At 41.1% G+C, this 22,754-nt stretch overlaps 1 protein-coding gene across 1 annotated transcript in view; it reads left to right on the forward strand.

The window, feature by feature from the left end:
- Nucleotides 1-8,351, forward strand: part of CREB3L2 (cAMP responsive element binding protein 3 like 2) — a 136,333-nt gene extending 127,982 nt beyond the window's left edge. The window contains exons 9-12 of the mRNA XM_064373111.1: nt 44-143; nt 433-559; nt 3,186-3,402; nt 5,274-8,351. Coding sequence (XP_064229181.1) covers nt 44-143; nt 433-559; nt 3,186-3,402; nt 5,274-5,349 — 520 coding nt within the window. The 3' untranslated portion in view covers nt 5,350-8,351. The remainder of the gene's footprint in view (nt 1-43; nt 144-432; nt 560-3,185; nt 3,403-5,273) is intronic.
- Nucleotides 8,352-22,754: the final 14,403 nt, after the last annotated feature.

Consider the following 22,754-nt stretch of genomic DNA (forward strand, 5'->3'; position numbering starts at 1 on the left):
TTCTCTGTCTGACTCCCCTCACGGCTGTTGTTATCATTGGCAGGACTCTCCTTCAGCAACTCCAGAAGCTTCAGACTTTGGTGATGGGCAAGGTTTCTCGAACCTGCAAGTTAGCTGGCACGCAGACTAGCACCTGCCTCATGGTGAGCTTCCCAGCAGGGCAGCACAGTGACCAACGCTGGCCTGGCCCCTGTCTCCCATCTCCCTCCACTTGCCAAGGCCAAGTGCTGTGCAATTGGAGAAAGCACGTGGAGGAACTCCACTCTGAGGCTGTTCCTTTGTACAGCACTCCAGTGATGTGGATGTGACTCGTGAGTGCAGTCCACTGGCCTGAAAAGGAAAGTCTGTGTCCCTGGCTCTCTGAGGGTCTAAAGCTGTGCTGTCCAGAGCCTGGAGTCCGCAGCCCCTCATGTTCTCTCTCCCCACCCACAGGTTGTTGTGCTGTGCTTTGCCGTTGCATTCGGCAGCTTCTTTCAGGGCTACGGGCCCTATCCTTCTGCCACCAAGATGGCTCTGCCCAGCCAGCATTCCCTGCAAGAGCCCTACACAGCCTCCGTGGGTAAGACAGCATGCGGCAACTTGGGCAGGGTCTTGTTTTATTTCTCTAGAGCTGGGTTTCTCAGCCTTCCAAAAGGAATCTTCTGTGAAAGTCCAATGTTTAAAAAGTGGTAAAAGTGGAGCTTCTCCCTTTGAAGAGGCAAGTGGGGGTTCTCTTGGGGCCCCTCATCCACTGGGCTGAAGCATCACTGGGAATTCTCTAGAGCTTGAAAGAGCACAGTTTGCAAACTGCTGTTCTAGACTGGGTTCCCTGATCAGTGCTGACATCTGATTTTTGAGTTCTGATAAGGGAGAGAGAAGTAGATGAGGGGAAGAGTATGTCACTTTCTGTGACATTTTAAGAGAACTTCCGTGTTTCTGCCTCCACTGAGTGGAATTGTATGAGACCATGGTAAGGCTTTATAAAGTGAAATTAAAGAATCAGCCTGCTTAACAAAACCTTATGCCCCAAAATTAGAGATTTGGGCACTCAGGTGTCAGATAAGAAGTATATGGTGTTCTCATCTAGAAATAAAGGGATGGTGAGTAAAGAATACACACACAAATTCACACATACAACAATAAGAACGAGCATGGGGTTAGGCAGTACAGTAGTCCCCCTTATCTGAGGTTTTGCATTCTTTCTTTCTTTATTTATTTGTATTTTTTTGAGATGGAGTCTCATTCTGTCGCCTAGGCTGGAGTGCAGTGGCGCAATCTTGGCTCACTGCAACCTCCAACTCCCAGGTTTAAACGATTCTCCTTTAGCCTCCCGAGTAGCTGGGATTACAGGCACTCACCACCATGCCCGGCTAATTTTTGTATTTTTAGTACAGACAGAGTTTCACCATGTTGGACAAGACTGGTCTCGAACTCCTAGCCTAGGTGATCTGCTTGCCTTGGGCTCCCAAAGTGCTGGGATTACAGGTGTGAGCCACTCCGCCCTGCCAGGTTTTGCATTTTAAGGTTTCAGTTAACCTGCAGCCAATGAACATACCTTCAGTTACCTTAAAATAGCTGAATACACTACAATAAGAAATGCTACCTGCAGCCAATGAAAATACCTGCAGTTACCTTAAAATAGCTGAACACACTACAATAAGAAACATTACCTGCAGTCGGTAAAAATACCTGCAGTTATCTGAAAATAGCTGAGTACACCACACTAAGAAATTCTGAGCGAGGACACATTCATGTAACTTTCATTAGAAGATATGGTTATAATTGTTCTATTTTATTATTAGTTTTTGTTGTTAATTGCTTACTGGAACTAATTTCTAAATCAAACTTTATCATAGGTACATATGTATAAGAAAAAGCATATAAAACCTATATGCTATATACCCATATATAAACGCTATAAGCTTTTTCCTATACATCTATACCCCTTACATAGCATATATATGATTATGTATAACCTAAGGGATATATATACAGTATATATACCCCTTATATACCATATATAATCATATATATGGTTACATATATACCTTTATATACCATATATATGATTATATAGATACCATATATATGATTATATATATGGTATATAATTGGTATATAATATGGTATGTATATGGTATATATATGATTATGGTATACCATATATATAATTATATACCATATATATATAATTATATATATATGGTATATAAGGGTATATATGGTATATAAGGGTATATATATGGTGTATATATATATATGATTATATATGGTATATAAGGGTATACATGGTATATATAACCCTTAGGTTTTATATATATATATGATTATGTATGGTATATATAACCCTATGGATGCCATATATAACCGCTATATATATGGTATCCATGCCATATATATAGGGTTCAGTTCTGTATTTGGTTTCAGCCATCCACTGGGGGTCTTGAAATATATGCCCCATGGATAAAGGAGGACTACTGTATTGGATTTGGGATAGGGACAATTTTGCCATTTTGAAACGTCTGTGGTCTTCACCAGGCAGCTGTATCTCTGCCAGGTATGACAGAAGTGCCAGCATTCCAATTAAATAATTTCAGTGGTCTCTTGGGAATTTTTCCCCCCAAGGGACTATCTCTCTAAATTTAATTGGAAGCACAGTTTCTATGTCATGGAAAATTGCTACAGAGTCATCTAGCTGTGTGACCATCCCATAAAACAAAGGAGGTTGTCTCTGTCCTTTGATTTATGGTGTTGGCTTTGTGTCTCCTCTCCAGTTTCTAAATGAAATTCCCCATACCTCATCTCCCTGCAAGACCTACTCACTGGGGATGCTTCTTCTTTTAGCTGGGTCTGGACATCTCCAAGTATTCCACTCCCATTCTCCATACGTCATTTTCCCTAGATGGTTATGGGTGGTAAGGAGGGGAGTTTTGCATTTTCAAAGCAGTGGGGGTAGTAGTTTGCCTTGCGTTTATTTGCTTTTCTGTTGTTCTTCCAGCACTGTGTAATTGGTATAATTTTTTAATGCACAAACTCTAAAGCCCTGAAGTCTTTATAGAAAGCCAAATCCTGTTGGTACCCACAGTTCTGGGCAATAAGAACACACGAATTGTCATCTGCCACCAGCCCTGAGCATCTGGAGTGAGGGGATGTGTTGGACCCCTGTGTTCTTTTGCTAACACCTTGTTATTCTGCTCTGTCCTCAGTGAGATCCAGGAACCTGCTGATCTACGAGGAACATTCTCCCCCAGAGGAGCCGTCCAGCCCTGGCTCGGCTGGCGAACTGGGGGGCTGGGATAGAGGTTCCTCCCTGCTCAGGGTGTCAGGGCTGGAGTCCAGGCCGGATGTGGATCTTCCCCATTTCATTATCTCGAATGAGACCAGCCTGGAGAAGTCAGTGCTCTTGGAGCTGCAGCAGCACCTGTGAGTCACAGAAATACGGATCCAACTCCTCCAGTGCTTGATGGCGGATTATGGGTCAGCAACCTGGAATGTGAGGTTGAGACTCTCCATAGGCCTGGTTCAGTCCCTCAGCTCTCTCAGAACCTATCTCCAGGACCTAGGGCTGCAGAGACTGTTGCTGGCCAACATCTGCCCTGGACAGAGATGGGGAAACAGCCCAGCCTGAGCTCCCCTATGTCTACTGCCTCAGTGGGGAGCTGGCATGGTGGCCCCAAGAAGTGGGAAAGGGCTTGAATCCCTTCCTCCACTGTCTCCATCCTCCCTTCTAACCCACATGAGTGAATGCAGAGCCCAGGTTACCACAATGTGTTTGCGATGTAAATGCAGCTTTAAGACATGTTTTGTAGCTTCAGTGAGAGAGTAGATCTATATTATGCTACATGTCAATATATGTTTGTGATTTATATATAAATACACATGTATTCATTAAAACTATAGATTTTATAGTTTTATACTTACAGATGTATGTTGAGGGGCACTATTTCAGAGGCACTGGGCGTGCATTTCCATATTGAAAACAGCCTCTGTTTAGCTCCAGTTCTCCATGAGTTGTTTCTCTTAGATAGTTTCTGAGAAAAATCCCTTTGTAAACGTAAAGGCTTATGTGACTACAAGGTACTGTCATTGTGGCAGGGAAGGTCCCTGGGCCTGCATGCACGCTCCTGGTTACCTGTGGTATGGTCGATGATTTAGCTGAACTCTGCTCCCGTAGCTCCCAGAAATGAGGCTGTTCCAATGTAAATGGGAAAGATTTTGTTTCAGATTCCTCAGCTTTCATCCCCTAATCCTGCAGGGGAACATTCAGAATGATGTACTTTTATGTGTGCACATTATACATGCATATTTAACATTTACTAGCACTTACTATTTTAAGCATTTTACAGATGTAAGGCAGGCTGAGTATCCTTTTTCTGAAATGCTTGGGACCCGAAGTGTTATATAGATTTCAGATTTTGGAATATTCGCATTATCCATAACAGTTAAGCATCCCTAATCCAAAAATCCAAAATGCTTCGGAGAGCATTTCCTTTGAGTGTCATGTCAGTGCTCAAACGTTTCTAGATTTTGGAGCATTTTAGATTTTAGATTTTTGAAACTGAAACAGTATCATACAAACAGTATCATACAAATCCTTTTAGCTACCCCAGGTGGTAAGACATCATTATTATTCCTATTATAGAGAAACTTCCCAATGTGGCCACCACTGGGATCTATGGAAGACCCAGCTGCCTGCTTACTTGGCTCTAGACACAGTTTCTCTCTTCAGCTAAGCTTTTCAAGGCCCCCTTCAAATCTCATTTGTTCTGTGATGTCTCCTAGAAAACAAAGCCTCCTGGCCCTCCTCTGAATGCTTACAGATTTTCTAGGTTGTTACACAGTTTAATAATGTATTTATTTTCTGTTATAGATTTATTATTTCAAATTAGCTCATTAAGAATCTTTATCTAGATTATTAACTCTTCTAGACCACAGATCAGCTCTTATCATTTTATTTTCTCCTTCCCTGAGTTTAGCATACGGCTGAACATCCTTAGTAAGTACAGTAACTTAATGATCTCATAACAGATCAATATCAAGCCACCATGCTTATCCTCAGTAGGGTTGGGATGCCTTGGGTGGGGATGAAGGTAAGAATGTGGACCAGTGGAGAGGCTGGTCGCAGGGGACTTTGGAAACAGAGAATTGCTACTAGGAGAGAAAGGGACAAGAAACATGCCCAGTTCATCTCACCAAGTTGCAATCCCTGAATGATTGTGTCACACTACAAAGCATGAGAATTGTAGCTAACAGCTGGTGACTAATACTTCTTTTTCCTTTCAATGCCTTCACAGGGTCAGCGCCAAACTGGAGGGGAATGAAACACTAAAAGTTGTAGAACTCGACAGAAGAGTGAACACCACTTTCTAAAGAGGCTGCCTGCACCCCCTCCCTTCCCCTTAACTCTCCTTTTACTTCCCCAAACCACCTTTGTCATCAGCTTTTCCTCTTTGCCACCGGATCTTCACAAAGACATGGGCAAGCATTAGTGGCTTCAGATGGGAGGCCAGCCTGGGACTTCCCCTGCAGTGAGAGAGCATCTTCCCCTGGTCCACGCCCCTCCCGTGCAGAAGGGAGCCTGCCTCCCTCCCTTCCTTTCTCCTACTGCCATAGGAAATTATTTTAGGGGTTGGAGGTGGGACAAGCAGGCTTGTTTCCACCAATAATGCCAAAAAGATACTGCCTAATGTGCACCTGTGAGGTGTGACGACCCCCCTACCGCTTTGGAGAAGAGATAGCTCTTGTTCAGTTGAGACCCCAGACTCTAGCCACACAAATGCCATGATGCCTGTTGGTATTTGGCAAAGCACTGACCCATGTCCTCCCTTGCTCACACTGGGGTGTCTGGTGTGAACACCCCCGACGGCAGCCCTCCACCCCCTCTGCCCCCAGGAGCCTTCGTGGATCGTCTCCTGCACCGGCACAGGCAGGTGAGGGCTCCCCTTCATGTTCTCAGGCCGCAAGTGCAATGCCTGAGGGGATCAGGCTTTTCCACTCCAGGCGAACCTGCCCCATCTTGTCGCTTTTAGGACCTCCCACAACCTGGTTCCCCACACATCCATAGTTCTGCCTCCCGGCTTCTCCTCCCCACTTGTAAATAGTATTTATTAGCTCATCCAGGCTTCCTGCTAGCAACCACACTGAAGAGATGGATGCCTCCTTTCCAGCCGGCAGAGTTTTCTGCTAGGCTTTAGAGCTAGGAGGGCGCCTTAGGCTCTGGGATTCCCTATCTTTCCAGACAATGTTTGATTTCTTTTCCTTTTTTTTTTTTTTTTAACTGGACTAATTACCATTGAAAAAGAAATTCTCTTGAGCATGTATGTGTCTGCCTCTAGGATGAGGTCAGAGCAAGAGATGGCACAAAATGCCTCGCTCAGGCCTGGGGCTCCCTGGCCACAAGCTTTTTCTATCCTGTTTTCATGACAGAGAGGGGAAGCCCTGTCCCTGACAACAGGCGTTTCAGACAAGCTTGCTGGCTTGTGTTTCCAGGCCTGCCTGGCCCCTCCTTCCTCCACACTTCCCCTTTGTCCTCCTTGTCCCCTGCCTCAGCAAAGCAGGGTGGGGTAGGTGATATTTGTGTATCCACACTCTTACCTTTTATAGTCAGATCTGGCTACTTTGCAGCTCACCCAAAGAGATACAACCTAACCCCCAACCTACTTTTAGTTGTTTTTTTATGATTAAAAGTAACTTCTGTAGTTTAAAAAAATCTTTCCTTTTTCATACAAATAAGAAATGGAAATTGCCTTTTTACTGTGTAACGTAGAAGACCCTCAAGTGTTTTTTCCTAGCTTATGAAAGATTTTGTTTAGGAAATATGCGTAGAGTTCGTATTTTACTTTTAGGAGCAGCTGAAATGCCTTTGGTTTTGCCTTCTCGTGCTCTCTCTTGCCCCACCCCCTCCCCTGCCACCTCATCTGCATTGTTACTGGAGCCTGTACTTAGAGGGATTAAGGCCACAACCCGGCTTCCAGCCCATATCAGGTACAGGATTTGGTGTCATTAACATTTGTCATCATACCTCATAAGCGGGTCCCTGCTTTGTCTGTCTAGGCCCATTTGGGGCTCCCTGTGAGTGATTCCCCTCTCTCGACTGTGCTGGAGAGGGTTCCAGCCCGGGAAGCGGCCAAGTTCATCTTCTCACTGTGAGTGGAAGCTGGATCGCCCTGTGGTCTGGGTGGTTCTTGTCCCTCACATTAGCCAGGGCGGAGGCTGTCTGGGCTGTGCAGGAGGAGGGCTGCTGGCAGGTTCTGCTTCTGCTGCTCTCTGCTCCACTGTCTGCAGCCCAGATCCTGTTGGGCCTGGCTGGTGTCTGGTAACCATGGGCCTGCACTGACCCATCCCCTTCTTTTAAACTGTCAGGTCTTTATCAACCACAGGCAGCCTATAGGGCCCAAAGAAGGCAAAAAGATAAAATTGACTCAAGTAGCATTTGGGCGATGAGGAAGGAAGGGTTTCAAATTGAAGGACAGAAGTGAGAGAGAGAATGAGACAGCCCATGTCCCTGCTGCAACTGAACCAGATTGGGTTTTCAAGGCTCCCAGATACAGTCAGAGCAGAAAACATGCTCTTCTGAATGAGGAGGGAGAAGATAAAGGAAACTTCTAGCTCCTGTCCTTAGTGCTTTGAGGATTTTCTTCTCTCCCTTACCTACCCTTATTTGACATCACTCTCTCTAGACCTCCAAACAGCAGGACTTTCTCTGGGAAGCTATCCTTCCAGAGTAGAATCTGTGTGGAGACATGGGACATCAGCCAGAGAGCTCAGATGGCCCTTAAAGGGGTTCCAAGAACCAACATCACTGCTCTTTTAGATGAACCTCTGTCCTCCACTCCTTGCTTGAGTGAGTTAAAGGAACTAACAGTTGTCCCTTTAGGAGGACAAAATGGGGTCAAGAGGGCACAGAAGAGTTGTATAGCCCCAGACTGGTTCCAAATAATTAATGGATGTACATTTTCTGTTGAGGGATTAAGACCAGACTATCAGTGAATTTGTTTTCCCTACCAAGTGGCCTCTTAGACTAGTCATTAACTTATGGTTAGCTCTGAAGATTTCAAATAGTGGCAGACACTGGCTCCTGAATGTTAAGTTTTGAGAAATACGAGTCTGTTAGCGGGGCCATAAGCCATAAAGAGTAAATCTGTTAATTAAATTTTTCATCATGTAAACAGGTTTCCCATTTCCCTTTCTTAGATTGCGCTAGTGACAGAAATGTCTTGCAGAGATTCGGAGAACTAATTTTTCACTGGATAAGACCTGAGTTACCCAGACCCCTCAGTGTGGTTCTTTTCACAGCTCTCGACTTCGCACTTAAAAAGGGATATTGTAAATGAAAGTCTGCAGTGCCAGTTTTAAGAAAGAATTTCTGTGAAGTCTAGCTCGCATAAAGAGAGTGTTATATAAAAATCTGACAGCCGAACTAGGTTGCTCTTTTTTGGCAGGGAGTGGAGTTGAGATTTGACACCAATATGGGCAAGATTAGATAACCTTTTGGTTAATATAAATGATTTTGATTTGGAGACCTAATTTGTAGTTTGTGAAAGCAGCTTTTAGTTCAACTTATTCACAAACCCCCTAAATGACCATGCTTTTTTTTTTTAAGTTCTGAAATCTCTCAGTTCAGCTTGTGAATCTTATGTGCCCATAAAGTAGGGATGTTGAATTGGCTCTTTGTTCTGGCAGTGAGTCAATGTCCAGCATTTTTTTTTTTTATAGGTGTCTTATTAAAATTGTTTTCCAGCATTTTATGGTTCCTCCCTCTCATGTTTTCAGACTCAGCAAAAGCATAGAGACAGAATCCAGTGGTCTCTCCAGGCTAGCTCTTCTGCACACATGTCATATGAGGTGTGAATCTGAGCACACTCCAGAAATGGAGACATTCCACCCCCAGTTGAATCATGGCCCGTTCGTGCGGACCTTGCCAACACGGGGAGGGCCTTCATCCTCTCCTTCGTCTGCCCCAAGTCACTACAGTTGGTTCTGTTGAAGCCAGTGTTTAAGAAACCTGGGTTAAAGACACCAGCACTTTGACTTGCTGGGCTGGCTGGACCTGTGAAGCCATGGGCAGGTAGTGCCCTCATGAGGGTCATTTTATTTGACCATCTTCAGCTGAGGCTATCTGTAAACATGTGATAGAATAGGCCCTGCTGGGAGGGCAGTTATAGGAGAAAGTAGGTGGTGATAGTGATGTGGGGACTGTGAAGGATCCAGAGACAAGTCTTAGATGTTTCATTCATTCACTCACTCATTCATTCAGTTACTCCTAAGACTTTTCAGTTTCATAAGGAAGAGTGTTGCCTGAGGCCCTAGGGAATATTGGGGAATAGAAGGAATTGAGGAAATATTAACAGTAGTTAAAAAGACCCAAGTGCTTATGCCTCCCTCTCTCCTTCCTTCTCTCTCTGACACACACACATACACACACACACACACACACACACACTCACTCCTCCCTTATCTTAGATGCTCATTTGTGCCTTAAATGTGCCTTATATATGAATCCAGGATGACTGAGTAATCCCTCGTCCCTGGGAGATTTTGTATATATTCTTTCATTATTAGATTGAGGTGGGGGTGGGGAAAAGAATTTATTCCAAAGGCTCAAAAGTGGTTTCCTAAAAGTGAGCCACTGTCAGATTTGCACATCAGGAGAAAAGAAATAGGGTTATGTCCATTAGGAAAATCCCATTTTGCAGGAGTGCAATCACATCCAAAAAACAACCAACCAGGATTAAAGGTATTATAAATCCTCCCAGCGGAACATTTCTCAGGGCAAAGGAACGTGGCCCATTTGAGGATTAATGTTCCATGCCTTTGTGGTCGAAGGGCCAGCACTTAACACAGGAAAAAACTAGGTATTGTTCTGTTATTTGGACAACATAAAATTCAGGAATGTTTTATTTAGTCTTGTTTCTAGAAGGAAGGGAAATAATATGTCTTGAGCATTTACTAAGGTGTTGGGAGCTGTGCTAAGAAAGTTTGAAGTCTTTCAGTTTTATGGATGTAGAAAACGAGAATGATTCTTGACCATGGGATGAATAAAGAACTAAGTAATATGGGAAATGCAACAATTTCTGGACTCGCTGAGCTGATCCCTTCCTGTGGGCACACTGTAAGCTTTTAAGTTCTCTGGGCAGGAATTACAGCACCTGCCCCCTGCAGTGGCCCTGCTGTGCAATGTTCACTGTTTCACTTCACGCTGGAGCAGTCCCCCAGGTGTCCATCTCCTGTCTTTTTGTTCCAATCTTCTGTGAGTTCCAGCTTGCAGGCTTTCCATCTGGGGAAAGGAAAACCAGGGGTTTTAGCTCTGTTCTCTGCTCTCATCCTTTGTTCACCAGCTGAGTGAGAACACGAACTTTTTGCACCATGTACCCATGGCTTACACTACTTAGAAAATCACCTTTTCAGATAAAACACTTTATGAGTTCATGGAGAACGCCAGCACTCTTTGACAAAACTGTGAGTGACCCTTTTTAAACAATGCTGAGCAGACCCTGGGCTGTAATCAACGGTGAGCTTTAATGTCTATGCTGACAGGCTTTGCTCTCTTTTGTAACATGTTACATAGACCAGCAGTGTTTAAATCTAAATATGTTGTGAGTCTGTTTTCTGTCCTATCACGTTTTTTAAAATGACTTTTTATTCTTTATCACAGCTAAGTAAATACCAAAAAAAAAAAAAAAAAAAAAAAATACGCTTTGTAGGATACTTAGTTTGGGGGGAAAAAATTGAAATTGTTATGCTTTTGTATTTCCATTTCTTGCAAATAAATATTTTTTCTTAAATAGTAAGATGTTGCCCAGTCTTTACAATCTTGGTAATCTGTTTTGAAAAGCATATTGTTTTTTTTTACAAGCATGGGTTTGTGTGTTATGTGCTGAACCATTCTTTCCTGGATATCTAGTTGACCTGAAAGAAGAGCCTCAAACCATAAATCGGTATGTTATATAGGACTGAATCCAAGCCTTCGCTGGAGGAATATTGAGAATGTAATTGTTTTTTCAGGCAGCCACAGGAAGAAAAACAGTATCCTCTAGAGACTTAGGCAGCCTGACTGCTATTTTCGTTGTCTCCTCTCACTGTTCCCTAACTAGATTTCAACTGTCTATGGATTTGATTTTGCTTTCCCCATCTCTGGTTGCTTCAGAAAGATCCTTTGGACTTGAACCAGAAAGGAATGGTCCTTCTTCCTATGAACAGTTGCAGAAGATGTCTAACAGATTCATGCTTCAGAAATTCTGATGAAATGGTTGAGAAAGGTCAATGCATTCAAGCAGAGTAATCTTCATTCCATTACAATGTCTGGATCCAAGTGTAGCTTTCTTCACTCGGAGAGTGGGGTCTTCGTTTAGTCTCAGAAAGACTGCCTTAGGATGTTAGAGACTAAGGCAGGGACTGTGCTTACCTGGAAAAACAAAACAAAACCCATGTTTTGTTTGTTTGTTTGTTTGTTTTGTGTGTCTTTCTTTAGCAGCATGCCTAACCCTGCTCTGCTCTGGCCTTGAAGGTGCATGAATCTGCTGTATCTTGTTCTCCGCAGAGCATCTTGACATTCTGTTTCTACACAAGGGAGCCTTTCCCTGCAGAGGCTTTGATGATTATGCCCCACTCTTTCTTTCGTGGGGAGCCTATTTCTAGAAGCCCCCTCCTTCCCCTGGAGTATGCTGATGTCTTTTCAGTGGTGTGTGAAGAGGGCAAATACTCACTGATTTGAGAACGTTCTGTATTAATCATGCCTTTCCATTGACTGAATTTCTAATGCTTTGACATCTAGGGTCTTGCTGACCCTGGAGAGACCACCGCTGCCAGGGCCCACCCGTTCCTACCTTAGGAGTCTGCCTTTCATATACAAACCAACCAACCTGAAGCCCATAGCCCAACCACCTCCTTTGTGGCCTCTTGTACTCTGGGCCACTCTCCTCTGTCCTAGGTTCCCTAGGACCAGGTACCAGACAACTAGAGACAGTCTGTAGCCCCACAGCCTACTGAAATTATTCAAACTAGCCAATCCGAAACGTGCACCCTGCCTCGCCTGTTTTTTCCTGCGTAAACCACAATAAAAGCCCTTGCTCACATTTTCCCTCTGTTCCTCCTGCTTCTTGACCCACCCTGGTGCTTCCCCATGTGGCTTTGGGTGACATGCCCTCCCCTCTTGGGAACTATGAGTAACAAGCTGTCTTTTCTTTTCAATGGCCTCACCATCCGTGAATAATCATACCGTAAAACCTACATTTTAGAATAAATATCAAATAAGAGACCGATCCCAGACTCATGGGCATCTGGGGTTTCACAGCTGGGCCTGCTGTGATTTCGTTTGAGGGAATACAGATCTATTATCTCTTTGCACACTAGTTGTCACTTTTGTTCTGGAGAGGAAAAGTGAGATCTACAGGGAGTAGTGTGGCCTTGTTCATGGGAAGAGAAAGCAGTGTCAAAAACCCTGGTCCTGTGCTCAGGTTCCAAGTTAAGTCATACTTGGTATCTCTGACAATGAGAGTCATAGAGGCAAGGAAATAGATACAGTTGGGGGAAAAAACGAGTGGGACTCAGAAGATAGAGGGGTATGGGTTCTTGCACTAGTTATACCATTAACTTGCTGGCCTGGAAAAGGAGACACTATTGAGTGCCTACCATGTACCAGGAAGTTTTCATGAATTATCTTAAACTCCTGGGTTCAAGTGATCTTCCCACCTTGGCCTGCTGAAGTACTGGGATTATAGGCATTAGCCACTGTACAAGGCTAATATGAATTATCTATGATCTTATTTAATTCCTCCAAAATATTTGTGGGGGATACATATACCCCCTTTTACAGTTGAGGAAATTGGAATTCAAAAAGAATAAGAAACTTACTCAAGGCCATCCAACAGATCAGCTCAGATGAGAGGTTGAGTCGGGTTGACACCAAGTTCACAGTCTTCTGACTACATTCTGCAAGGTTGTAGGGCATTTAAAAATTATAGGTTAACTTTTCAACATTCAAAGGATTTTTTTTTTGTATTTAATAAATGCCTTTATTTTTCTTTTTTAATTATACTTTAAATTCTGGGGTACATGTGCAGAACATGCTGGTTTGTTACATAGGTATACACATGCCATGGTGGTTTCCTGCATCCATCACCCCGTCATCTACATTAGGTATTACTCCTAATGCCATTCCTCTCCTAGCCCCCTGCCCCCCGACAGACCCCGATGTGTGATGTTCCCCTCCCTGTGTCCATGCTTTCTCATTGTTCAACAACCACTTATGAGTGAGAATATGCAGTGTTTGATTTTCTGTTCTTGTGTCAGTTTGCTGAGAATGATGGTTTCTAGCTTTGTCCATGTTCCTGCAGAGGACACGAACTCATCGTTCAAAGGATTTTCATAAAATTCCAGATTTCCATCTTCTCTTGAAAGACTGGGAGACACAGCCACTTCAAGAGCTGAAAGGTATCGGCCCCTGTGATGGCATAGTCATTTCTGGTGGCCAGATTTTCCCACACCTAAGCTGGTTCACTCATTTGTGGTACTTACCTGGTCCTTCTGTCACCTGAATTCACTGCCTCTGGTTTAGATGTGGCTAAATTTTGGGGAGTGTCGAGATAGGGAATAAAGGCAAAGATCTTGAGTTGGTGATGGAACTAAGAGAGGGCAGTTAGTTTCACCCAGAGAGGCCTGAGCAGGAAGGTAGCTTGGCTATGATCTGTGGAGGAATCTGCACATTGGAGACTTCTCTTTTCACTACCTGAAAAAAAAAAAAATTGAAGTTTGTGGTCTGGTCTGGTCCTCCCATCCTCAAAGATAAATCTTAATTAATCTCAAACATTATATTAAATAAACTACATGCATATGCATAAAACACTTCCCTGACCCGTAGATAACTCACATGTATACATTGGTGTGTATTTCCAGACTCCCAATAAAAATACGAATATGGAGATAAATGAGTATTTACATATTTAGTTTTTTTATAAAAACAAAATCATTTTGTACCTATTGGTTTTGTGGCTTATTTTTCTCCACCAAACAGTGTATCATAAAATCATTCTATGAGAATCAGTATTAATCTACAGCATCATTTGTATTGCCTGAATACTTTATTATTTTATATAAATTATTATAATTTATTTATTGTATAACATTGGGAATTTGGGGTTGCTGTCTCTTTTTTTTATTATTAGTATAAACATGTTGGAAAGAGAAACACAAGTATACTAAACAATCTTAATGATGTCACTTTTCTAGGACCTTGTGCCTTACAGCAAGTTTGTCCACATGTTCTCTGCTGGACTGGCTCATCTTCCGTGGGGAGGGTGGAACAATCACTGTTGTCCCTGTTGCTCAGCTGAGAAATAGAGGCCATAGAGATGTGACCTGCTCCACATTAGGTCACACAGTGAACAAGTGCAGAGCGGATCAGGAACCGTCTGTCCTGACTTCCCTCCTTGTGCCATTTCCATTAGCCATACCTCATCTGGGCAGGGAACACTGACTGTCCAAGTCATCCATGACCTTTTCATGGAGTTTCATTTATCCATGAAGTGAACCTGTTTTGCAAGGTGCCAATGCCATGCTCTTTTTCTTAGTATTCTCAGGATTGAGTTGTAACCCCGGATTTGAGACACACCCAAAGGCGTCTGTCTCTACAGAGAGGGAAGAAGAAGGAAAGTGGTTCTTCTCAGTCATTTCCTGCAAAGTAATCCACGTCACCATCTCCGAGTCTGATTACATGTGATCCTCATCATTTGACGGGGTTGAGCAGGTTGCACAAGTTGATGTTGTCTTCCAATGGTCACAGCTGTTGCTAGATAGTTTGGCAATTTTAAAGAAGAGTTCTGGCCCCATGAGGAGTCCATGTGTTCTCCTCCTCCCTCTATGCTGTTGTTTTTAGATGGAGGGACAAAAATATCCATTGAGGAATACCATAAAAGCTGCCAGAGAGGCTGTTGTACTGTTCTCTGAGAAATCTGTTTCAAAATGTTTAATGTTTCTTAAGTGAAAAGAATTTGGGAATTGAGGCTGCCAGTTCACAACTAATGTCCTCCCCAATATCACTGCAAAACAGATGGTGAGTTCAGTTTCCTAATGGGTACATGAAAGCTTCTGTGTGCCTGGGCTGGTTCAAATAAAATATCTCCTTGAAAAGAAAAATTATAAATGTAAAGCAACCTACATAGTATTTAGAGATCTCTGGGACAGGAAAGGGATGCTCAGTCCCCACAGTGTTTTCTTTCTTGGGTCAGGTATTGTTTAAATTAATCTTTCAGTGGTTAATACAGCTTTTTATCGTGGGTCAAGATAGTTTATATTGTAACAGAACACAGAAAATATGGTTTAGATGGTACTTGTGCTATCGCACAAATAATTTCATGCAACTGTACTCCAGGGGCAAGACTTGACTGAGGGATGTATGTTGAATTAGGACAGATGTTGTAGAGATAGTCAGCATTAGAGACAGCCATTTGTGGTATAATCAGGGAAAATAAAGAGGTAGAAACAATGCTATTGGGACCAATGACAAAATTTTCCTGTAATACAACTAAATGAAAAACATTATTGTGGTGATACTGTACAAAGCTTAAAATATTAGAGAATTAAAAAGCTCTTGTTGAAAAATAGAGGTACATTGTTCTATCTCTTTTCCATCCACAAGTCCCACTGCTTGGAAGTAACTGATTTCAATTTCTTTTCCCATTGATCTCTATATTTCTAAGTAATGTGTTTACACTGCCAACAGCTGATACATCAATTTTAGACATTTACTATTAGCTTCTTATTGTGGTACATAAAAATTTGACACCACACACACACACACACACACAAACACACACACACTTCTCTGTCCTCATTTTCCCAATAGTGTGTTTACATTAATATAATGACATAAATGTTGTTTTCTGCTGAGTGATGTATTATTTTATTAGAATTAGGTTGCCTCCCTTGTATAAAATTGCATCTTTCCTGGGAATAATAGTTGTCTCATTTTTTCATTTGATTAGTGCGTATATGCCTCATTTTAATACATAGAACTGATTTTTTTTAAAAAACTCATCTATCTTACATAAGTATTATATAAATGATATACTAAATATATACCAGCTATGTCAAGAGTTCTAGTGCTTATTATGATATGTTCTTGATAATCAAATGAATTAGATAATCTACCAACTTTTTTTTTCTTTTTGAGAGAGAAACTCCTCCAAGAGGCCCCTAACCACCTTGTTTAATTCATTTGCTTTGTAGTCTGATTTTACAGCTGTTATTCTGAGATTCCCCTTAACTATGGTAGTGGAAAACCCTTTTACATTTTGCTCTCTTGGAGTCCCTGTGTCCTGGATTACATGTCTTCTCTTTTCTTGGTTACTTCCCTTGTTTAGCTGGAGTACATTCTTCGGTACCTATCTACAAAAAGCTTCATTGGTGGTAAATTACTTGATTCTTGCAAGGCTCATAATATCTGACTCTTTCTTACATAGTTGATAGTTTGGCTGGGTCTAGTATATTTGGCTAAGAAAAATCTTCCTTCAGAATTTTGAAGGAATTACCCTATTATCTTCTATCTCCCAATGCTGTCATGGAGAAGTCCAGTGCTATTTTTATTCATGTTTCTCATTTTCTTCTCTATATTATCACAAAATGATGATCTGCCTTATGGAGGTCTCTTTTGTTTGTTGCATTGGATCTCTCATTCTGAAGACTCGTGTCTTTTCTGGGAATATTTTGAATAGTTTCAATGATTTCCTTTCCTTATTTTTAGAATTACTGGATTAAGCCCTTATATTTCCTATATTTTCTCCTGATTTTCTATCTATTCTTTTTAGATTATAATTTCTTCTATAACTTCCAGCTTGTTATTAAAATTTTATGTTTCATTTGTCTTTAATTTCAAAGCTCTTTTTTCTTTCTGCAGTTTTTCCTGTTTCTAGCCTTCTGTTCTGAATTTTAGAAGCAATATCTTTTACCTAAGTGCATTAATTATAATAAAACGTTTTCTGATTCTTGCTTTGTTTTATTTCCCTATTCATTTGTTTGTTTTGGTCTCTTTATTTTGCCTTCCTCAAAGATCTGAATAGATGGATATTGCTATCCATTCACATGCATCAAAGAACATTGATGATGCACAATGACTAGTTGTCTTAAATTTATGTCAGGGAACGTGGATTTTTGTTTTCTTTTAGCCTAGTGTTTTTCAGATTGAGGGTTAAAAGGTTGAGAAATCAATTTAGTATGTTTTGACCAACAATTTGAAAAAGAGAAACAAAATGAAATGAGATGGAATGGGATGGGATGGGATGGGATGGCCTGGATTTACACAGAATAAATTACCAGAATGTATCTAAAAGAGGTTAACACTGTTACATATAGCTTTCATTTCAGTCCTCTTTGTGTATGTGTAAGTGTTGTTCTCGGTCAAGATGTAAGATTTATGTTTTTCTGATGGTCACAATAAAAAGGCTTAAAGTTCTCAAAAAATAAAAAATAAAGAGTATTAATGAATGGACTGAACTCTCTGTAAGGGGGTAGGATAAGTTAGCTTTTGTTAGGGTTCTCAAAGGGTAGTATATGAGTATGTGGGGCCATTTGGTTCTCAAGAGGAGAATGTTTCATGTTCTAATTGGGGAAGTTGAGGTATTCTGGAATCACAGTGAGCAATGGAGCCAGGGAGAGTCAGTCTAATCATTCAGCATGTAATTTATTTAATCTTGTCTTTGTCTCATACTTCACTTTTCTCTCTTTTGTCTCTGGTGGCTTAAACTCTGTTCTATTTTGATTGCCTCCATTAAAGAACCTCCAAGAATTTTCAAGATGATTCAACACTTGCTTTTACCATTGGCTAGTTGATGTAATCAATGGGGAACACAAAGGACAAGCAGTGATTGGGTCTCCCCTGCTCAAACTCCATCTCCCTTGGACAGTACTAAGCCAGCAGTAGGCTTGGATGCTGTTTTCATTCCTCTAGAGGTGTCTGAGGTTTTGCCCAAACGAGTAAAGTAGCTCTGCATGTCTAAAAGAGCAAATGTTACTAACAATTAAGAGCCAAAACCTTTGTTAAAATTTTAAAAAATAACTTTCAAGCTAGGATCAAAAATAGATGAGAAGCTGAACATGTCCTGGGGTAGAAGAGAGAGATGATAACAGGGCAGAAAGGAGCCCTCCCAGCAGGACTCCCTGGCACATCTCACATTCCCTGCGAGCTTTACTCCCTTATCCTTTCCTGGATGCTGATTACAGCAGCCATGCAGCCAAAACAGAGGGGTAAAGTGGGTGGTAGCAGATAGACCCAGAGGGTGTGAAATCTCTATATTTAGGTCCAAAACCTTACCTTCCCAATAATAGATTGAGGAAGCTCTGACTTGACAATGTATCTAGAAGTTTGTGTTGACACGTTGGAATGTGACTGTCCTCAAGTTACAGCAAAGTTAGAATCTGTTTCAAGTCAATGAAAGCAAGAACGTGGCCCTACTTTGAATTAATTGATTCCCATATGGTGTATTTCATCCTGTTCTGGGTACCACATTTTAAAATGCATATAATGAACTTTCTTAGATATTGACAAACTCCTGTCAAAATGATTGTATCAATTTACACTTCCACCAGCAATATATGTTCCTATTTCCTAAAACGCACACCAATGTTTGTTGTTGAATTTTAATTTTTGCCAGTTTGGTGGGCATAAAATGACATCTGGTGGTTGTCATTTTTATTCAAAGTAAAACCCACTGTTTTTATTCTTTTGAAACACATGATTTTTATCATTTTAATGCATATTCTACTTAAACATCTAAAATTAATCAGTATATCTCCTCCCCTCCTGAATAGCTTAAGGATCTTAGAATGCTTTCATACTGAGCATGAAATTCCATTTTCATGCAATTTCTGGGCAATATTTTAGTTGCACAGTTCACCCTCATTATTCACAGATATCTTATATGTGATCTTATGTAGTCAATAAAACTTATTTATAACCGTAAATTCAATACAGGCAGTGTTGTCGTGGAAATGCATGGACATGTGCAGAGTGGCAAAAACTTGAGTTGCCTGACACATATGTTCCCAGCTGAGGTTGAACAAGGTGATGCCTTGGCTTCTTGTTTCAGCTCTTATAATCGTAAGCAAGTATCTTTTCTATAGTTTATTTAGTTACCACATTTTCTCCAATTTTATGTCTTTTCTTGGTGATTTTGCTGTTTTGAATGGTTCCCAGGCATAGTGCTGAAGTGTTGTCTAGTGTTTCTAAGTGCAAAATGGCTACAATGTGCCTTGTGGTGAAAATACCTCTGTTAGAGAAGCTTTACTCAGGCCTGAGTTAGAGTGCTGCTGGCCATGAGTTCAATGCTAATGAACCAAGAATATGATACATCCAGAGAAAGGTATAGGAAATGCCAAGCTGTTTGTGAGGCCACTCTGGAAAGTGCTAAAATAACATCTATAGTGAGTGTTTTTAAAAGTGGCTATATTTGTGGATTCATGAGATGAAGACAGATTTTTAAAAAATCATAATGGACAATATTGCTGTGACACTGAAAGCCAAAATAAAATGTATAGTTGCATTACCCAGGGTCTGGAGAATGTCAGTCTTCTCAGCTAGCTGGCTGCCTCACAGATTTCAAAAGGTGATAAAGCAGGAAAAAATGTTAAACTTGCAGGCAAATAAGCTACTTATAGATCAGGAGGCTGCAGAAGAATTTTTAAAATACCTGCTAAGTGTTATACAGGACAAAGTCTAAGTGAGGGTCTTGTTCTAAGCCTTAATTTGTCTATAACTGTCTTTTAATCTTCCCAATTCTTCACAGATAGTTTTGCTGGGTATACAATTGTAAGTTGACAGTATTCTCACTCAATGCTTTGATTGCATTTTCTTCAGAGTTTTTATTTTGCTGTTGAAAAGTCAGTTTTTCTAGTTCTTGATACTCTGAAATTAATATGGCATATTCGCTGATTTTCTTATAATCTTTTGTTTGTCTAATAAAGAACTCGATGTGTTCATTAACCTATTAAATTTGAGATTCATTGCATTTCCTTAATCTGAGGATTGGTATGTTTCATCAGTTTTGGAAGTCCTCTGCCATTATCTTTTCTAAGATGACTCCCTTTCCTTCTGTTAACACTTATATAACTCTGATTTCTCCTATTCCAGACCTCATTCTATCAGTAATATCTCTTAACTTTCATATTTGTTTCCCTGGGGGCTATTGCTTTAAATCTATTGAACTGCAAGGAGTATCGTCAGTCTACTGATAGGGTATTAGTTCCTTCAGGATCTGCTTTAGAAGGCACAATTTGCCTTTCTCAAGGTCACTGGAAAAGCTAATATCCTGTTTCTGAGCAATGAGGGGATAAAAAGACCCTGATTGTTTCTTCCCAGTGCAGAACAACTCTGCTAGGAAATATTCACTTTAGATGTCTCTACTGGATTGGCCAAGGTTTGTTTGGACTCTGTTTCAGTCTGACTCTCTGCCAAATCTTGCTTCTTTCTCTTTCCTTCCATGGATTTGAATCCTCAATAAACTGTTTATACTCTAGACTCAAATTCAGCATCTTATTCCAGAGAATACAACCTGTGTCACAGCAGATTAGACACAATCATAAGGAGACCTACTAAATTGGAAGCACTCCTATAAATGCAGAGGCATGCTGGTTGATTTATAAAGGCTTTTCTAGCCCTAACATTCTAAAATCCTAGATATAAGCATCCTTAATTAGAAGAAACCAATTTGTCTTCAAAAGCAAGAGTAGAAGTCATAGATAGAGATGGAAAAGAGAAAATGTTTAGATCAGGGTAAGGAATCACAGATTAATTAAGTGTTCTATAATGGAATTCTGACCTAGAGACATACTACTATTCTAGAGTTTTTAAGGCACAGATCCTGGAGTCAGACATCTAAAGTTCAAAATTCTGACTTTGCAACGTACAACCTTTATGATCTTAGGAAAGTCTCATCAATTCTCTGCTTCATTTCCTTCATGTGTAAAGTGGTAATAAAAATGATATTTACTTTATAGGGTTATTGTTAGTTTAGAGTGAGTGAATATAAGTAATATATTAATAATTGGCACATAGTGTTCATGACATAAGTGTTATTATTATTGTGTATGTAAGATTTACAGATAGAAATTCCTTATGGAGTAGAAATATACCTATAATTTAAAACTTTCTATGAATCCCACTGATACCACAAAAGTTTAATAAATGACCCCACCCACTGAAATTTCTCACCTCTGGAAACTACTTTAGCACCCATTATTTATACTGCAAGGGCCTTGGGTGAACCATGCTACTTTATTATTTCTTCAATTTTAAATTTATTTTTATTTTTTTGAGATGAAGTCTCACTCTATCACCCAGGCTGGAGTGTAGTGGCACTATCTTGACTCACTGTAACCTCTGCCTCCTAGGTTCAAGTGATTCTCCTGCCTCAGCCTCCCTAGTAGCTAGGACTACAGGTGCACACCACCATGCTTCGCTAATATTTGTATTTTTTATAGAGGTGAGGTTTCAACATGTTGGCCAGGCTGATCTTGAACCTCTGACTTCAAGTGATCCACCTGTTTTGGCCTCCCAAAGTGCTGGGATTACAGGCATGAGCCACTGAGCCAGGCCCAGTGATACTTTAATCAGATACCAACACTTCATGAGTAGTCTTCAGAGTGTTGGGCCCAGAAGAAACCAACAAACTTTCATATCAAAGGTTTTCAAACCTGGCTATACATTAGAATTATCCAGAATGTTTTTATCAAAACATTGATGCCTGGGCCCCATTCCAAGAGATGCTAAATAATTTGTTATATGGTAAGGTTCAGGCATCAGTATTTATGACATGCTTCCGTTAAGACATTCACTCACATTTCGACTCATGTAAACATTCCCATCCAGCTTAATGGGTATGCACCTGCAAAAAAATTGGCAGGCAGGAAGGAGCAAATTTCTTTGGCATGTAAAAATGGTTAGTTGAATAGACAGTATGTGGCAGAAGACAAGTACCAGGAAATAAAAATGGGTGAGTAAAATTGTGGGTGGAACGAAGAATGAGAAAGAAACCGGTGAATTCACTAGAGGTTCCAAGAATTCCTCAAAGCCAATTATGATTTTTTATTCTGGTGTTTCAATTAATGCCCTGAATGATTTGGGGCTATAAGTTGAGCACAGATTTTAGGCCCTAGTTTTTCTACTTTTAGCATGAGCCACTGGATCACTGAAGTAACTGTGGTCAAACATTGGGATTTGGTGGGCAGTTAGTATAAGATGATACCCAGACTAGAAACTTGGTAGACAGTCCAGATAGCCACACCAGAAAGAATGATCCTAGTATTGAAAGCTGCAAAGGAGGAATGCCTTTTAGTTAAGGCCCTGAGACAAACACCACCATCTGCTTGGGTGCATTGGCTGAGCCAATGGACCTTTTCAGAGCAGAGGCTGAAGAACTTTGCCAACTGGAAGAGAGGCTGCCCGTCTGTGCTTAATCTGGCAGGAACTCTTAGCAGCAGAGGGATATTTAGAGGTCTCCCCTCTTGACCAGACTCTTTGCTGCAGGTCCACTGAAGAGCAGAATGATACCCTTCTTACCTTCACTTCTTGACTATCCATCCACATCTGCCTGGGAAGCCCAACAGTCTGACTGCACTGGTGCTTAGGATATCACAGGCTGGTTGGCACACATAGGCAAAGAAACATCACAGGCTATATTAATAGGCAGAAAGATTAGAAAAGGGATGCTCAGGTGAAACAATCAGATTAGGTGCTTTCTATGGAAGCAGAGCTAATGGAAGAACTGAACACAATGTTAATAAAAATG

The sequence above is a fragment of the Aotus nancymaae genome, unplaced genomic scaffold (assembly GCF_030222135.1).
Source record: "Aotus nancymaae isolate 86718 unplaced genomic scaffold, 86718_ANA_hifiasm-v0.15.2.pri h1tg000002l, whole genome shotgun sequence".
Lineage (NCBI taxonomy): Eukaryota > Metazoa > Chordata > Mammalia > Primates > Aotidae > Aotus > Aotus nancymaae.